Source organism: Chiloscyllium punctatum, chromosome 10 (assembly GCF_047496795.1).
Source record: "Chiloscyllium punctatum isolate Juve2018m chromosome 10, sChiPun1.3, whole genome shotgun sequence".
Classification (NCBI taxonomy): domain Eukaryota; kingdom Metazoa; phylum Chordata; class Chondrichthyes; order Orectolobiformes; family Hemiscylliidae; genus Chiloscyllium; species Chiloscyllium punctatum.
In genome coordinates, this window is record NC_092748.1 from 75,613,973 (window position 1) to 75,627,507 (window position 13,535).

Sequence of the window (13,535 nt, forward strand, 5' to 3'; positions counted from 1 at the left end):
CTACCTGAAATCTGTAATAAGCATTCCTTTTCCTACTTTACCACAATTTCTACCTCTTTTGTCATCCAAGGAGCTTTGGATTTTCTTTAAACCCTATTTTTGCCCCATTATTTCCTTTTAGGAAGTGCAGCTTGACTGTACCTGAAACATCATCTTTTTGAATGCAGCCCATTGTTCAAATATCTGGAACTATTTATATTCATTTTAAGCTGGAGAACAATGAGATACATTCAATTAGTTTCTTTCATAATAATGTTCTTTATTGTTATTTTTCTAGAGTATTTCAGTTACTTGATCATGGATATATTGCACTTTAAAAGTGATTCAAAGTCTCTTACATTTGTAATCATTTCTATTCATTTAATGCAGGCTTTCTTTGTATTTGGTAACAATTATAAAAATAATAATGTTAAAGGAAATTTTGAAACTAACATTCAGCAATTCTGGACCCAAGACAGAAATTGCTGGAAAAAACTCAGCAGGTCTTGCAGCATCTGTGGAGACAAAGCAGGGTCGACTGATGAAAGTTCAGAAGAAAGATCACTGGACCTGAAATGTTAACTCTTTTTTTTCTTCACTGATGCAGCTAGACCTGCTGAGCTTTTTCAGCAATTTCTGATTTCCAGTATCCACAGTTCTTTCGATTTTGCTCACCAATCCTGAAAGTTAATATGCGTTACATTATTAAATATTATTTAATGTTCTGGATTTTATATATTTTTTGCAATCAGTCCTACATTCAAGGCTGAGAGAGACAGATTTCTTATCATGAAGGGAATCAATAATTATGGGGATATGGCAGAAAATTGAACAAAAAACAAAGAAAATTTACAGCCCAGGAACAGGCCCTTCGGCCCTCCAAGCCTGAGCCGATCCAAATATACTGTCTAAACCGGTCGGTCAATTCCTAAGCATCTGTATCCCTCTACTCCCCACCTACTCATGCATTTATCCAGACGCATCTTAAATAGAATCTACCATACCTGCCTCTATCAGCTCTGCTGGCAACGCGTTCCAAAAGTCCACCATCCTCTGTGTGAAGTACTTGCCACATGTATCCCCCTTAAACTTTCCACCTCTCACCTTGAAAGCGTGACCTCTCGTTACTGAATCTTTCACCCTGTGAAAAAGCTTGTCTCTATCCACCCTGTCTATACCCTTCATGATTTTATAAACCTCAATCAGGTCCCCCCTCAATCTCCTTTTTTCTAATGAAAATAAACCTAACCTACTCAACCTCTCTTCATAGCTAGCACCTTCCATACCAGGCAACATCCTCGTAAACCTTCTCTGCACCTTCTCCAAAGCGTCCACATCCTTTTGGTAATGTGGCGACCACAGCTGTACACAGTATTCTAAATGCAGCCGAACCAATGTCTTGTACAATGTTAACATGATTTGCCAGCTCTTATACTCAATATCCCGTCCGATGAAGGCAAGCATACTATATGCCTTCTTGACCACTCTAGCCAACATTCAGGGTGCAATGGACCTGCACTCCCAGACCTCTTTGCCTATCAACTTTTCCCAAGGCTCTTCCATTCATTGTATAATTCGCTCTAGAATTAGTCTTGCCGAAATGCATCACCTCACATTTGTCTGGATTGAAAATCATCTGCCACTTTTCTGCTCAACTCTCCAGTCTATCTATATCCTCCTGTATTGTCTGACAGTCCCTTATGCTTTCTGCTACTCCACCAATCTTCGTGTCATCTGCAAACTTGCTGATCATACCAACAGTGCCCTCTTCCAGTTCATTTAAGTATATTACAAACAACAGTCGCCCCAACACTGACCCCTGTGGAACACCACTGGTCACCTTTCTCCATTTCGAGAAACTCCCTTCAACTACGTCTCTCTGTCTCCTGTTGCTCAACCAGTTCTTTATCCACCTAGCTACAACACCCTGCACACCAGATGACGGCACTTTTTCCATTAGTCTACCATGGGGAACCTTACCAAACACCTTACTAAAGTCCATGTATATGACATCAACAGCCCTTCCTTCACCTATCAACTTGGTCACTTTCTCGAAGAACTCTATTAAGTTGGTAAGGCACGATCTCCTCCGCACAAAACCATGTTGCCTATCAATGATAAACCCATTATTTTCTAAATATAAATAGATCCTATCCCTCAGTACCTTCTCCAGCAACTTTCCCACCACTGATGTCAGGCTCACTGGTCTGTAGTTACCTACTACCCTTCTTGTCCAAGAGGTCAACATGAGCAACCCTCTAGTCCTCCGGCGTCTCACCTGTATTTAAGGATGCCACAAAGATATCTGTCAGGGCCCCAGCTATTTCCTCTCTCACCTCCCATCTGGTCCTGGGGATTTGTCCATCTTAATAACTCTAGCCTACCCAACACAGATTTCCTTATGCCAACTTGATCCAGACTAATCAAACTTCTATCTCTAATCTCAACATTCATGTTCCTCTCCTCAGTGAACATTGATGCAAAGTAATCATTCAGAATCTCACCCATTCTCTCAGGTTTGACACACAGCCTTCCTTCATTATCCTTTAGTGGACGAATCCTTTCTCTAGTTACCCACTTCCTTCTTATATAAGAATAATATGCTTTAGGATTCTCCTTAATTCTGCTTGCTAAAGCTATTTCATGACCCCTTTTAGCCTGCTTGATTCCTCGTTTAAGACTTGTCCTATTCTTCCAGGGCCCGTTCTGTTCTTACCTGCCTAGACCTTATGTATGCTTCCCTTTTCCTCTTGGTTAGTCATACAATTTCTCCTGTCATCCACGGTTCACGAACCTTGCTCTTCCTATCCTTTGCCTTCAACGGGACATGCCTATCCTGCACTATCTTTAAAAGCCTCCCACATCCCTTCAAATGTGGACTTCCCTTCAAATAGCTGTGTCCAATCCACAGTTCCGAGCTCCTGCCTAATTTTGATATAATTGGCCTTGGTCCAGTTTAGTACTCTTCCCTTAGGACGACTCTCTTCTTTATCTACGAGTATTCTAAAACTTACAGAATTGTGGTCACTGTTCCCAAAGAAATCCCCCACCACAACTTCTACCACCTGTCCTGGCTCGTTCCCCAGTACCAGGTTCAATATGGCCCCTTCCCTCGCAGACTATTGATATACTGCTGTAGAAAATTCTCCTGGACACTTCTTACAAATTCTACCCCATCCAGACCTCTGACATTAAATGTATCCCAGTCAATGTTGGGAAAATTAAAATCTCCCATCACCACTATCCTACTGCTTCTATATCTTTCCATAATCTGTTTACCTATTTGTTCTTCTACCTCACGCTCACTGTTGGAAGGCCTGTAATACAGCCCCAACAGTGTGACTGCACCCTTCTTATTTCTCAGCTCCACCCATAATGCCTCACTACCCAAGACCTCCATAGTGTGCTCCTTTAGCCGTGATATGGTCCTTGACCAGCAATGCAATTCCACCCTCCCTTTTACTTCCCTCCCGGTCCTGCCTGAAGCATCTATATCCTGAAACATTAATTGCCAATCATCATGCCCTTCCTTCAACCAAGTCTCGGTGATATTGAGTTGAGAATTATCAGATCAGCTATGATCTGATTGAATGGCAGAGTAGACTCAATGGGCTGAATGACCTACTTCTGCTCCTATATCTTACAGTGATACAACTGTCGCACTGAGTAAATAATCTTTCAGCACTTTCTTTCTACACCGTATCAATATGATTATTTTCAAAATTTCAGTAGTTTATGAGTGGTGACTATTGCTGAAGGAGAATTGACATAGTTCAAATTTTATCTAGTCTCCAGTTCAAGGGATTAGAGTAAAAGTAAAGATGCTATTGACTTACCAGACCTTAGAGCTGCTCTCTGATGAGATAGAGATGATTGGTGGTGGTTTACCCTGAGGGTCATCATGCCTCAGGGGAGTGGAGTGGTTGACATGATGGGACCTTCATGGTAACCTAAGTGGTGTGGGAATTTAATTCATGCTGATGAATCCAGCCAACTGAGCTAACCAACCCATAGAACTTATTTGAATATTTCCTTTCTTTGGTGGCATCATATATTCTTGCAGCTTCAGGTTAAGAAAGAAAATATTCGGCCTCGGTGCAAGGAATAAAGAGAAAGACATTTTTATCCATAAGAAGGGTTCTCTGCACCCAAACTGCCACAAAAACCAGGTTGCTAAAACCCTACTCACAATATGAATCCAAACATTTTTGTTAAAAAAAAGGCTTGACAATGAAGATCTGCTTTCTTTTGACTCCTGAATTTTAACGCAGAAAATTAGGAGTGACCAGCAATCCTGCCAAAACTAACGTAATGCATCCACTTCAGCACTATGTCATCTACTACTTGTAATATGGTTGGCAAAGGTGGTAGAAAAATATGTCAGAATTTCTGTTAAAGTTATTCCAAGTATCTTGGCAAAAACCTGAATTAATCCATAATATATGCATACTTAAGGAAACCTCCTTAAAAAATGCATGTAAAACCATTCATACATTCACAACTATTAAAAATTTGCATATAAATTAGCTGTATTCCTCTGCAGTAATGTTGTAGCTACCCTAATATTTTATTGACTCTATTCTTACTCATGTTGTTTGAAAGCAAATGTACTTCATGTAAACACACAGTTAAGTTTTACAACAGAATGTTCACAGCCTTTAAGGCCCGCCAACCAAAGACAGTCACAAAAGAAGAAAATCAACAGAGAGTTGAGTTTCAGTTCAAATGACGGCTGAGAATTTCACGACTAATAACTGAGGAATGATGGTAGCGGTCTCTGGATGCAAAGTCAGCATTCTCTTCGGTTAATTGAGTTGTTGCCATACCCACTGTTGTAAATGAGGGTGTCACAATAATCTGTTTCTCATGTGGTGATCCTTTCCTGAAATCAAGAAATAAGTTGCGGTCAATACTTGATAATAAATGCAAACATAATATTTTAAAATCTGATTGAATTACAGTTTTGTCTGTTGTTCGTTCTTTAAGACAGAATGTACAATTTTATGAAGTATGAATAACAGGCACTGATTATAAATAACAGAGTTAAATTTCATATTTAGTAAAGGGTATTCTAAAAGTTTTGCAGAGATTGTATTCAATAAGTCTCCCTATTTTCAGCCATAACAAGGTTTAAATGCTAGAATACACAGCACAGTGCAAATAACAGACTTACTTATGTGGGAGCAACAAAATCTAAAGTGAGTGCACACTGGCATGAGTTTTATCTGACATTATTGTGAAGTGGTAACTTGGATTTTGACAGAAATGGGCACTTAGATATGAGATTTGACTGCTGGTGATTCCTGGTCAGGAAGTCCGTACATGGTTTAATAAGATGCTTACTAGCACTGATGTTGATCCTAGAATCTGAATACATGTGTGCCTGCGTACAGAGTCTGTTTGGGAAAATTGCTTGAGTTCCTAGCACCTGCCAGTATTGAGACACAGAGTTTAACCGCTATTGGGAAGGAGCTTTCTAGAATAATTGACCTAAAAAGCTATTGGTTTGATTTGAGCCATTATCTCCATCACACTTTTACCCATCAATAACCATTTTTGTGTCCCCACTGCTCTTACCAATGTTGTAATTCTGGTTTCTTCCTTAAACAACTAAAAGATGAAATTTCTGTTTCTGTAATCCAAGGGTGCACAAGAATAAACATTGGAAAATTTGCAGTTTCTCCATTTTTTAAAAATCTATTCAAAGGAATGGGCATACCTTGTTGAACACTTTTACATCTATTGTACAGATTTTTCACTAGAATTGTTTACAGTGTAGTTTTCAACGTTAAGTAATGACATAAAAATCACAATGTTTAAGTATGGACAAGGAGGTGACTTTTACTATAGATTAATATTCTAGCAAATGCCAATAACAGCCAACTGAAACTAAAATTATCACCTTGTTTCAGGACTATATACTAGTTGATAACATAATTTTATTCTCCACTTTAGGCTTTCGCACATTTAATTAATTTCTGTTGTAAACTGTAGCCGTCAAGTATCAGACCTCAGCTATTGGAGTGTGGAAGTATTTCCACTGTGAACAAAAATAGGAAAATACTCAATATTTATAGTGTTAAAAAATGTGAATCATCTGTTGAATTAATCTTGGAAAAATCACAGTGTGTTTTAACTCAATTAAGCAACAGGGTGATCTGTCAAAAGGACTCAACCAGAAAATAAAAATGCAATGACAGCATTCTGTAGGGGAAACTCTGCAATAGAAGGTTCTGCAGGAAATCTTCACATTAAATCCTAATTCCTATCATTTCAGCCTGTATTTTAATGAAGTTGTGGTATAATTTATTTTCTCATCTGACATCTCCACAGTACTATCTGGTATATGGAAGAAGCAGAATAAGAAGTCTCAGGGTAGCAAAGTAATTAACTGGCTATGCAAAAATGCTCAGGAATGCAATTACCATACTGCATATTGAAATTGTTGCACCATTTGAAGAAAATGATAATGTGATAGTTGTTCACATGCACCTCTCTTTGAATCTACATATCAGCTTCAAATTTAGCCATAAACTTTGCTGCAGGATTTTGTTTGCAACAAAAGTTGCAATGGATGCTGGTTTGCTCAGTTGGCTAGATGGCTACCATGTGGTCAGAATAAGATCTACACCGCAAAGTTTACTTCTCATTCCATACACAACAGATTAAGAACCTGCTCTTGTAAGTGAAATGCAAATCACCACTGACAAAAGCTGTCTAGAAAACAGTTCAGGTGAAGCATCAGCAGAAAATGAACCAAAGATCTTGATTACTGCAGAGTACATATGAAGTAACGAGTAAATAATTTTCAACAAAATAGAGTTAGGTTCTGAATAGTTTGTTTTCACATTTCTGCAATGTTATTGTTATGAAACTCTTACAAACCTCCTTGACTCACTGTAGACTGTCCGAATCCAATGTAAAAAGTTGAAGTTATTCGCTAGGCCTGTGGAAAAACATTTAAAATTACAACTGTAGCAGAGAAGTAGATTTAAGAAAAAAACTAAAAGCTCATAAATTATGAAGTTGAGAGTATTCTCATCAGTAATAAGAAGCAAAATGATAACAAATGTGACTCAGTTGAAAATCCACTGTCGAACCCACTGCACTTGCTTCTGGGTTATTCATGTTCCCTGCTTCCCCCAAAATTCCAACTTTCCCAATCCACCTACATACCAACATGTAGACAACTCTGCATAGAATAACAACTGCAGAGTGTTAAAAGATCACAATACTTATTTTGAGTACAAAATAAATCTGAAGAAGTCAAGTTTTATCTGTACCATAGGTTGTGTTACAACATTCAAATTTGATATATAAATCAATGGGAAATATGCAGTCTATTTTGCAAGTATCTGTAAGTGATGTTGATGGTGGATCTCACAGAATAATAAAACTACACAGAGCTGGATTTCACAAAATTAACCAACACTAAACTCAAACACAATACTATAATTTAAAAATGACTGTATTTTTAGGTGAGATGGAGGAAGGTTATTAACTGATCTGCATAATTCTTCAAAACCTTAACCAGTTATTAGTATGCCTCAGTTTGTTACCAATCTATTTTCTTAAAGAAGGCAAAAGTTCACAACTTACAATTTATTCTGAAATCAAACTAGATTTTTCTTTCCCTGGCAAGAAGATGCAATCATGAGCAGATTATTGAAAATCATGTAGGTTGAATAAAGATGTAAGAAAGTGACTTAATACATGGCTTGCTTATTGCAGGTCACCATCTAATGAGAGGCAATTGGCTTCTATACAATTATCCTTAATAATTAGAAGCACTAAAATAAAATGCAGTGTTTATCAATAGCTTCTACTTGCTCCTTTGGTAATTGCTTACAATCAAGCATAGTTTGATTAAATGCAATTTACAACACTTTCAAGGTTCTAAAGATTTACTTTGCTAAATTACATGAATGTTTACAGACTCAATGCGCACTCTTGTTCACCATGCACGATCAAGGTAACAACTGCTCCATACAACTCCCTAGTTGTGCAATTGGCTAATAGTTGTTGAGAACGTTGCACTGTGATTGGCTCTCCAATGCTCAGCTCTGGCAATGATTTGGCATTTCATTCAAGTGAAATTTGTCTTTCTGTCATTCCACCTTTGTTTTGGAGGCATTGGAACGAGTACAGAGGAGGTTTACCAGGATGTTGCCTGGCATGGTAGGAAGATCGTATGAGGAAAGGCTGAGGCACTTGGGGCTTTTCTCATTGGAGAAAAGAAGGTTTCGGGGAGATTTGATAGAGGTGTACAAGATGATTAGGGGTTTAGATAGGGTTGAAAGTGAGAACCTTTTTCCGCTAATGAAGTCAGCTGTTACTAGGGGACACAGCTTTAAATTAAGGGGTGGTAGGTATAGGACAGATGTTAGGGGTAGATTTTTTACTCAGCGGGTTGTGAGTTCATGGAATGCCCTGCCAGTAGCAGTGGTGGACTCTCCCTCTTTATGGTCATTTAAGCGGGCATTGGACAAGCATATGGAGGTTATTGGGCTAGTGTAGGTTAGGTAGGCTTCGGTCGGCGCAACATCGACGGCCGAAGGGCCTGTACTGCGCTGTATTTTTCTATGTTCTATGTTTTGCCACTCATGCCTATTATTATTTCTGGCTTCAGTGGTTTTGTTTTCAATACTTATAGAGCACTTTCGGTATGGAATGACATTTGTCTGTCTTGGACTACTTTCCATGTGTTCAGAAGATATTATCCTGGATTCAAAACTTGCTTTGTATACATCTATGTTGAACTTTGTCAAATCTTTACAGTTCTTTGACAATTTTCAATGCCACTTCGACTTTTCCATTTAACTTGGAGATAATGTAGAGACGATGCATGGTGTTGAATTTCCCAATACTACATGAAGTGACTAAAGTCTTCACTCATGAATTGAAAACATTGTTAATCATCACAATGTCAGGAGTGCGCAACAACTGAAGTACGCTTTCAAGCATATTCCAATCACATGGTGGTCATTGACATCAATCAGTCTAACTCCCTGTAATCAGAAAATTAATTCAATGGTGACAAGATAATTAATTCCTGTGAGAGAAAAGCTGTCTACTCAAAGCTTCATCTATGATCTGTTTATATGTCAGGTGTCACAGGCAGCTCTTTAACCTGGTATTTGATACAAGCATTACACTAGCTCAAGTGGTCCTTTGCAAATGGAATTTTGTCCTTCATTGCTAAAGGGCTTGAGTTTAAAAGCAGAGAGGGAATGTTCCAGCAATACAAGGTGCTGCTGACGCCACATCTGGAGTATTGTTGCAGATTTGGTCTCCTTACTTAAGAAAGGATGTACTGGCACTGGAGGGGGTGCAGAGGAGGTTCACTAGGCTGATTCTGGAGTTGAGGGGGTTGGCTTATGAGCAGAGGCTAAATAGATTGGGATTATATTCATTGGAGTTCAGAAGAATGAGGCGGTATCTTATAGAAACATATAAACTTATGAAGGGAATTGATAAAATAGAAATAGACATGATGTTTCCACTGGTAGGTGAGACTAGGACAAGAGGGCATGGCCTCAAGATTAGAGGAAGCAGGTTTAGAACTGAACTGAGAAGGAACTTCTTCATCCAGAGAGTTGTTAATCTATAGAATTCCCTGCCCAGGGAAGTAGGTGACACTACTTCAGCAATTGCTTTTAAAGCTAAGGTAGATACTTCTTTAAAAAATAAAGGAGTTAAGGGATATGGTGAAAACGCGGGTAAGTGGAGATGAGTCCACAAAAAGGTTAGCCATGATCTTATAGAGTGGCAGAGCGGGCTCGAAGGGCCAGACAGCCTATTCCTGCTCCTAGTTCTTACGTTCTTAATCTCAGTTCTCATACTTGGCTCATTAGGCACTTGTGCCTTTGTCAGAGTAGACTCATATTCATGATGGCTTGCAACGATGCAGTTCAGCATTATTTTTTCTCATTTCTTTGGAGTTAACAACTTTATTTCTTTTGTACAAGATGTCATAGACTATCACTTCCTCCACGTATGACTAACTACAAATACTCTCTTATAGCAATAGTGTCATTGTTGTTTTGAGGCTAAACCTCCCACCTCTATTTCCTACAGTATTTGCAGAATTATATCTTGCTATATAGTTTTCCTGATTTGAGCAAGACACTAGTCGCTGGAAGGTCACACACAGTCTTTGCATCCTCAGCTTGTGATTCTACATCGGGAATATAGATCTGTTTCCCTTGATTGCGTGTCATGTCTAGATTATACCTTTGCAAATGGAGTAACATCTTTTGTAGACTTTGGAACAGAGAGAAGCAAATCAAGGAAGAAGCTTTGAAGTGCTTGTGGTTGGACTCCACTGTCACTTTGTCTTACCCATTTAGCAATTAAAGTGTTTACGAGCAAAAATAATAGCCAGGTACACTTTCAATGTAGTGTGTTTAGTCTGCACTAACACCTTGGATGCAAATGCAACTGGTTGATCTTGCTGTATCAGGGTTGTTTTAACTTGGTCTCACTCCTGATGAAGGGCTTTTGTCTGAAACATTGATTGTCCCATGACTCGGATACTGCCTGAACTGCTGTGCTGTTCCAGCACCACACTCTCGACTCTGATCTCCAGCATTTGAAGTCCTCACTTTTGCCAAGAGTTGTTTTAAGTCATGTCTCACTGGCATCACATTGGAAGATGACTTCTTCATTGACATTGTAGAACTCAGAACTGGCATCATCATAATTATTGTTTGATTCCAAAGAATTCTGTTTCTTGTTCTGTGTCCTTAGCAATGAGTATGCATTGAGGTTCACACCCTGATGATAGATAAGGCAAGATTTTTCTTTTAAAAATCCATCAGATTGTTTCTTTCATGTCTGATGGTTGCTGCATCTCTGCGCCTGCTTGAATTTTGTCAGGATCTGAGAGACATCCTTTTGCTGTTAGTACATAGTTCTTAACTCTGGGCACTTTCAGTTACCTGTATCTTCTTCAGAGTCAATCTCTCTCTCTTTCTCTCTCTCTCTCTCTCTCTCTCTCTCTCTATTTCTCTCTCTATTTCTCTCTCTATTTCTCTCACACTCGGGTAATCACACTAGATTCTGATCATGATAATGTGATGGCTTCTTCCATTCCGTATTCACACACATAGACCATCCACAACAGCTTCTATTCCAGGAAGCTTATTCATTCCTGCACATTTCCTATATCAGTGCTTCTCCAGAGCAATGGAAATGCCAAACAGCATGTGCAACTATCTGTATCTCTCAAATAGTATCCAAAGGATGTAATTTGAAAATTGCCACTTTCATCCAGCTTTACGACTAACCATTCTTTACATCCTTTGCATTTGCTAGATGTGGCAAAATTGCTCCAATGATTGGCATGGGATAGTGAGAGTTCTTCAAAGCTTTATTGGGTTCCTTTGGAACCATGCATACTTTCCGTTTTCCAGGGACTTTCTTTTCTGCTGCTATTAAATTGTTAATGCAGGCTGTGTAAATTGTCAGTTACTTTTCCAGCTCTTATTTGTTTGGGCTCTCTTGACATTAGCATCATTCCATTATATAGCCTCACTCCTAACTTCAAGAGCTTCATTTCAAGTCATCACCTTAAGCCACTTCACACAGGTCTGTAAAGCTCATGATGTTCCAGAAAGAACCAGTGTCTACTAGATACTTCTGGTTTGCTTCTGCAGTCATCAGTCTAACAATCACATGTCTTTTACCACCTTTAGACCCGATGATGCTAACATGGTGTATGTGCAAAAATGATTCATCAAAATCCTTGGCTGGTAGCTCTTCAGCAGCCATCTTTCTGGGCTTGTTTAGCTTCTTTCTGGCTGAACTGTTGGATCAAAGTGATTCAGTTTCTTGCATCATTGTTTTCCCCACACTGATCAGGCTTTCCTTCACTTCGTGAGATGACCTCTGCAATATTTGCCATTTAGCTTTGACTTTCCACAAATATCTTTTTATTCCAATCAGTTGTTTTCATTTGGCCTGGGATATAGCTCAGCAAAATGCAAAGTCTCATCTGTTCTTCCGTACTCTACCTCATGACTGACAATGTTCGAGTTTCTGCACATGTTGATATTTTTTGAGAGTAAGTTTCTTGTCTCTCAGGTGACATATCTCTACAGCTCAATCTCTTGCAACTCACAAAATCCTATCTCTGATCAGATCTTCTTTCAGTTGTTCAAACTCACATGATTCAGCTAGATGTTTCAGTGTAATTACATAAAGATCAACATTCTCCCTCTCTTCTTCATGTTGAAGAAAAGCTGTTCCAAAGTAACATGAATAAAGGACTCAAAATAAGTCTTCAAAACCTGCAAAATCTCTCCTGTCTGACTTTTCTGTTTGTTAGTGAGGTCTGAGTTGTACAAGTGCTTTTAACACAGTTCCCCCAGCACATAGCAGGGATGCAATTTTTATAAGCTCAGGCATTTTTTTCAAAAATTACTTCTACTGATATTCCATAGTTTTAACTCTGAATGTTGGGAGGGAAAAATCCAATTCTATCTTGTAGACCTCTGTGACTCTTATATGAGACTAATTTAATGGTGAAAACTGATGGCTCGGGCAAGTTGGACTGAAGAGCCTGCTTCCATGCTGTGAACCCCTATGGCTCTCTAGCTTTTCATTCCCACAACAGGAGATGAAAAATACACCAATCTTTATAATGCCCCCCGTAATTCACGTTGCAGAATGTATTTTTAACTTTTATTTTGTTGTTTCTTTTTGTAGCTGACTCTCTTACAGCTCTGAAGATTCATAAATTTCTAGTTGGCTGTTGCCTGCTGTGTTTTCTACACTAGCTAGCTGTCCTACAAGTCTGACAATTCACATAGTTTCAACCACACCTCTCTAACATCATGTTTCAAATGATGTGTGCTTAATGGCTCCCATGAACCTTTCACAAAGACACTTACAAGCAGAGTGCAGTAAGGGTACAGTTGTATTTCTCTAAACAGGTGGCACCAGCTGATGCAGTGCTGTCACAAATGTTACAAGCTATTGCAGGGATATCTGAAGGCCCTGCATCTAGAGGTTCATAACAGTGCCTGAAAGAGCAGGTTTGCAATATTTACACCACTTTACGTTTGAGCAACAATAACAGATGTAGAATAATACATGGTTGCAAATTACTGAACGAAAAAGGAATACCAAAAAAAAATGCAAGTTTATGCAGCTAAAATAATCTAATGCAGCTAATTACAACACACCTGCTAAGTATGCCTCATTGGCTACAACGCCAAAGCACCTTTTTCATGAATGAATCTAGTGCTGCGATCAGAGACTTGTTGTAACTTATAAAGTTTAGCATGGGACCTTTTCTTCACAAAATAAAATACACCCATATTATCTGATAAAGCAACCTCTTGGAATAGTTTAAATGAACTTTGTGTCACAGATCTGAAATTAACATTGTTTCATTCTCCAGAGCTTCTGACATCTGAGTATTTCCAGCATTTTCTGTGTTTATTTCGAATTCCCAGGATATGCAGTATTTTGCTTCTCTCTTCATGTAACTGGATATGGAAAATACACAAAAAGTAAGCTAATGCCTGATGGTACCATCTTTATCCCAAAAT

The 13,535-nt window shown here is 38.7% G+C and overlaps 1 protein-coding gene across 6 annotated transcripts in view; it reads right to left on the reverse strand.

The window, feature by feature from the left end:
• Positions 1-260: 260 nt before the first annotated feature.
• Positions 261-13,535, reverse strand: part of slc12a8 (solute carrier family 12 member 8) — a 148,250-nt gene continuing 134,975 nt past the window's right edge. For all 6 annotated transcript variants that reach the window (XM_072579578.1, XM_072579577.1, XM_072579576.1 and 3 more), the window contains 2 exons: positions 6,865-6,925; positions 261-4,861 (listed from right to left, as the gene is read on the reverse strand). In XM_072579578.1, coding sequence (XP_072435679.1) covers positions 4,696-4,861; positions 6,865-6,925 — 227 coding nt within the window. In that variant the 3' untranslated portion in view covers positions 261-4,695. The remainder of the gene's footprint in view (positions 4,862-6,864; positions 6,926-13,535) is intronic.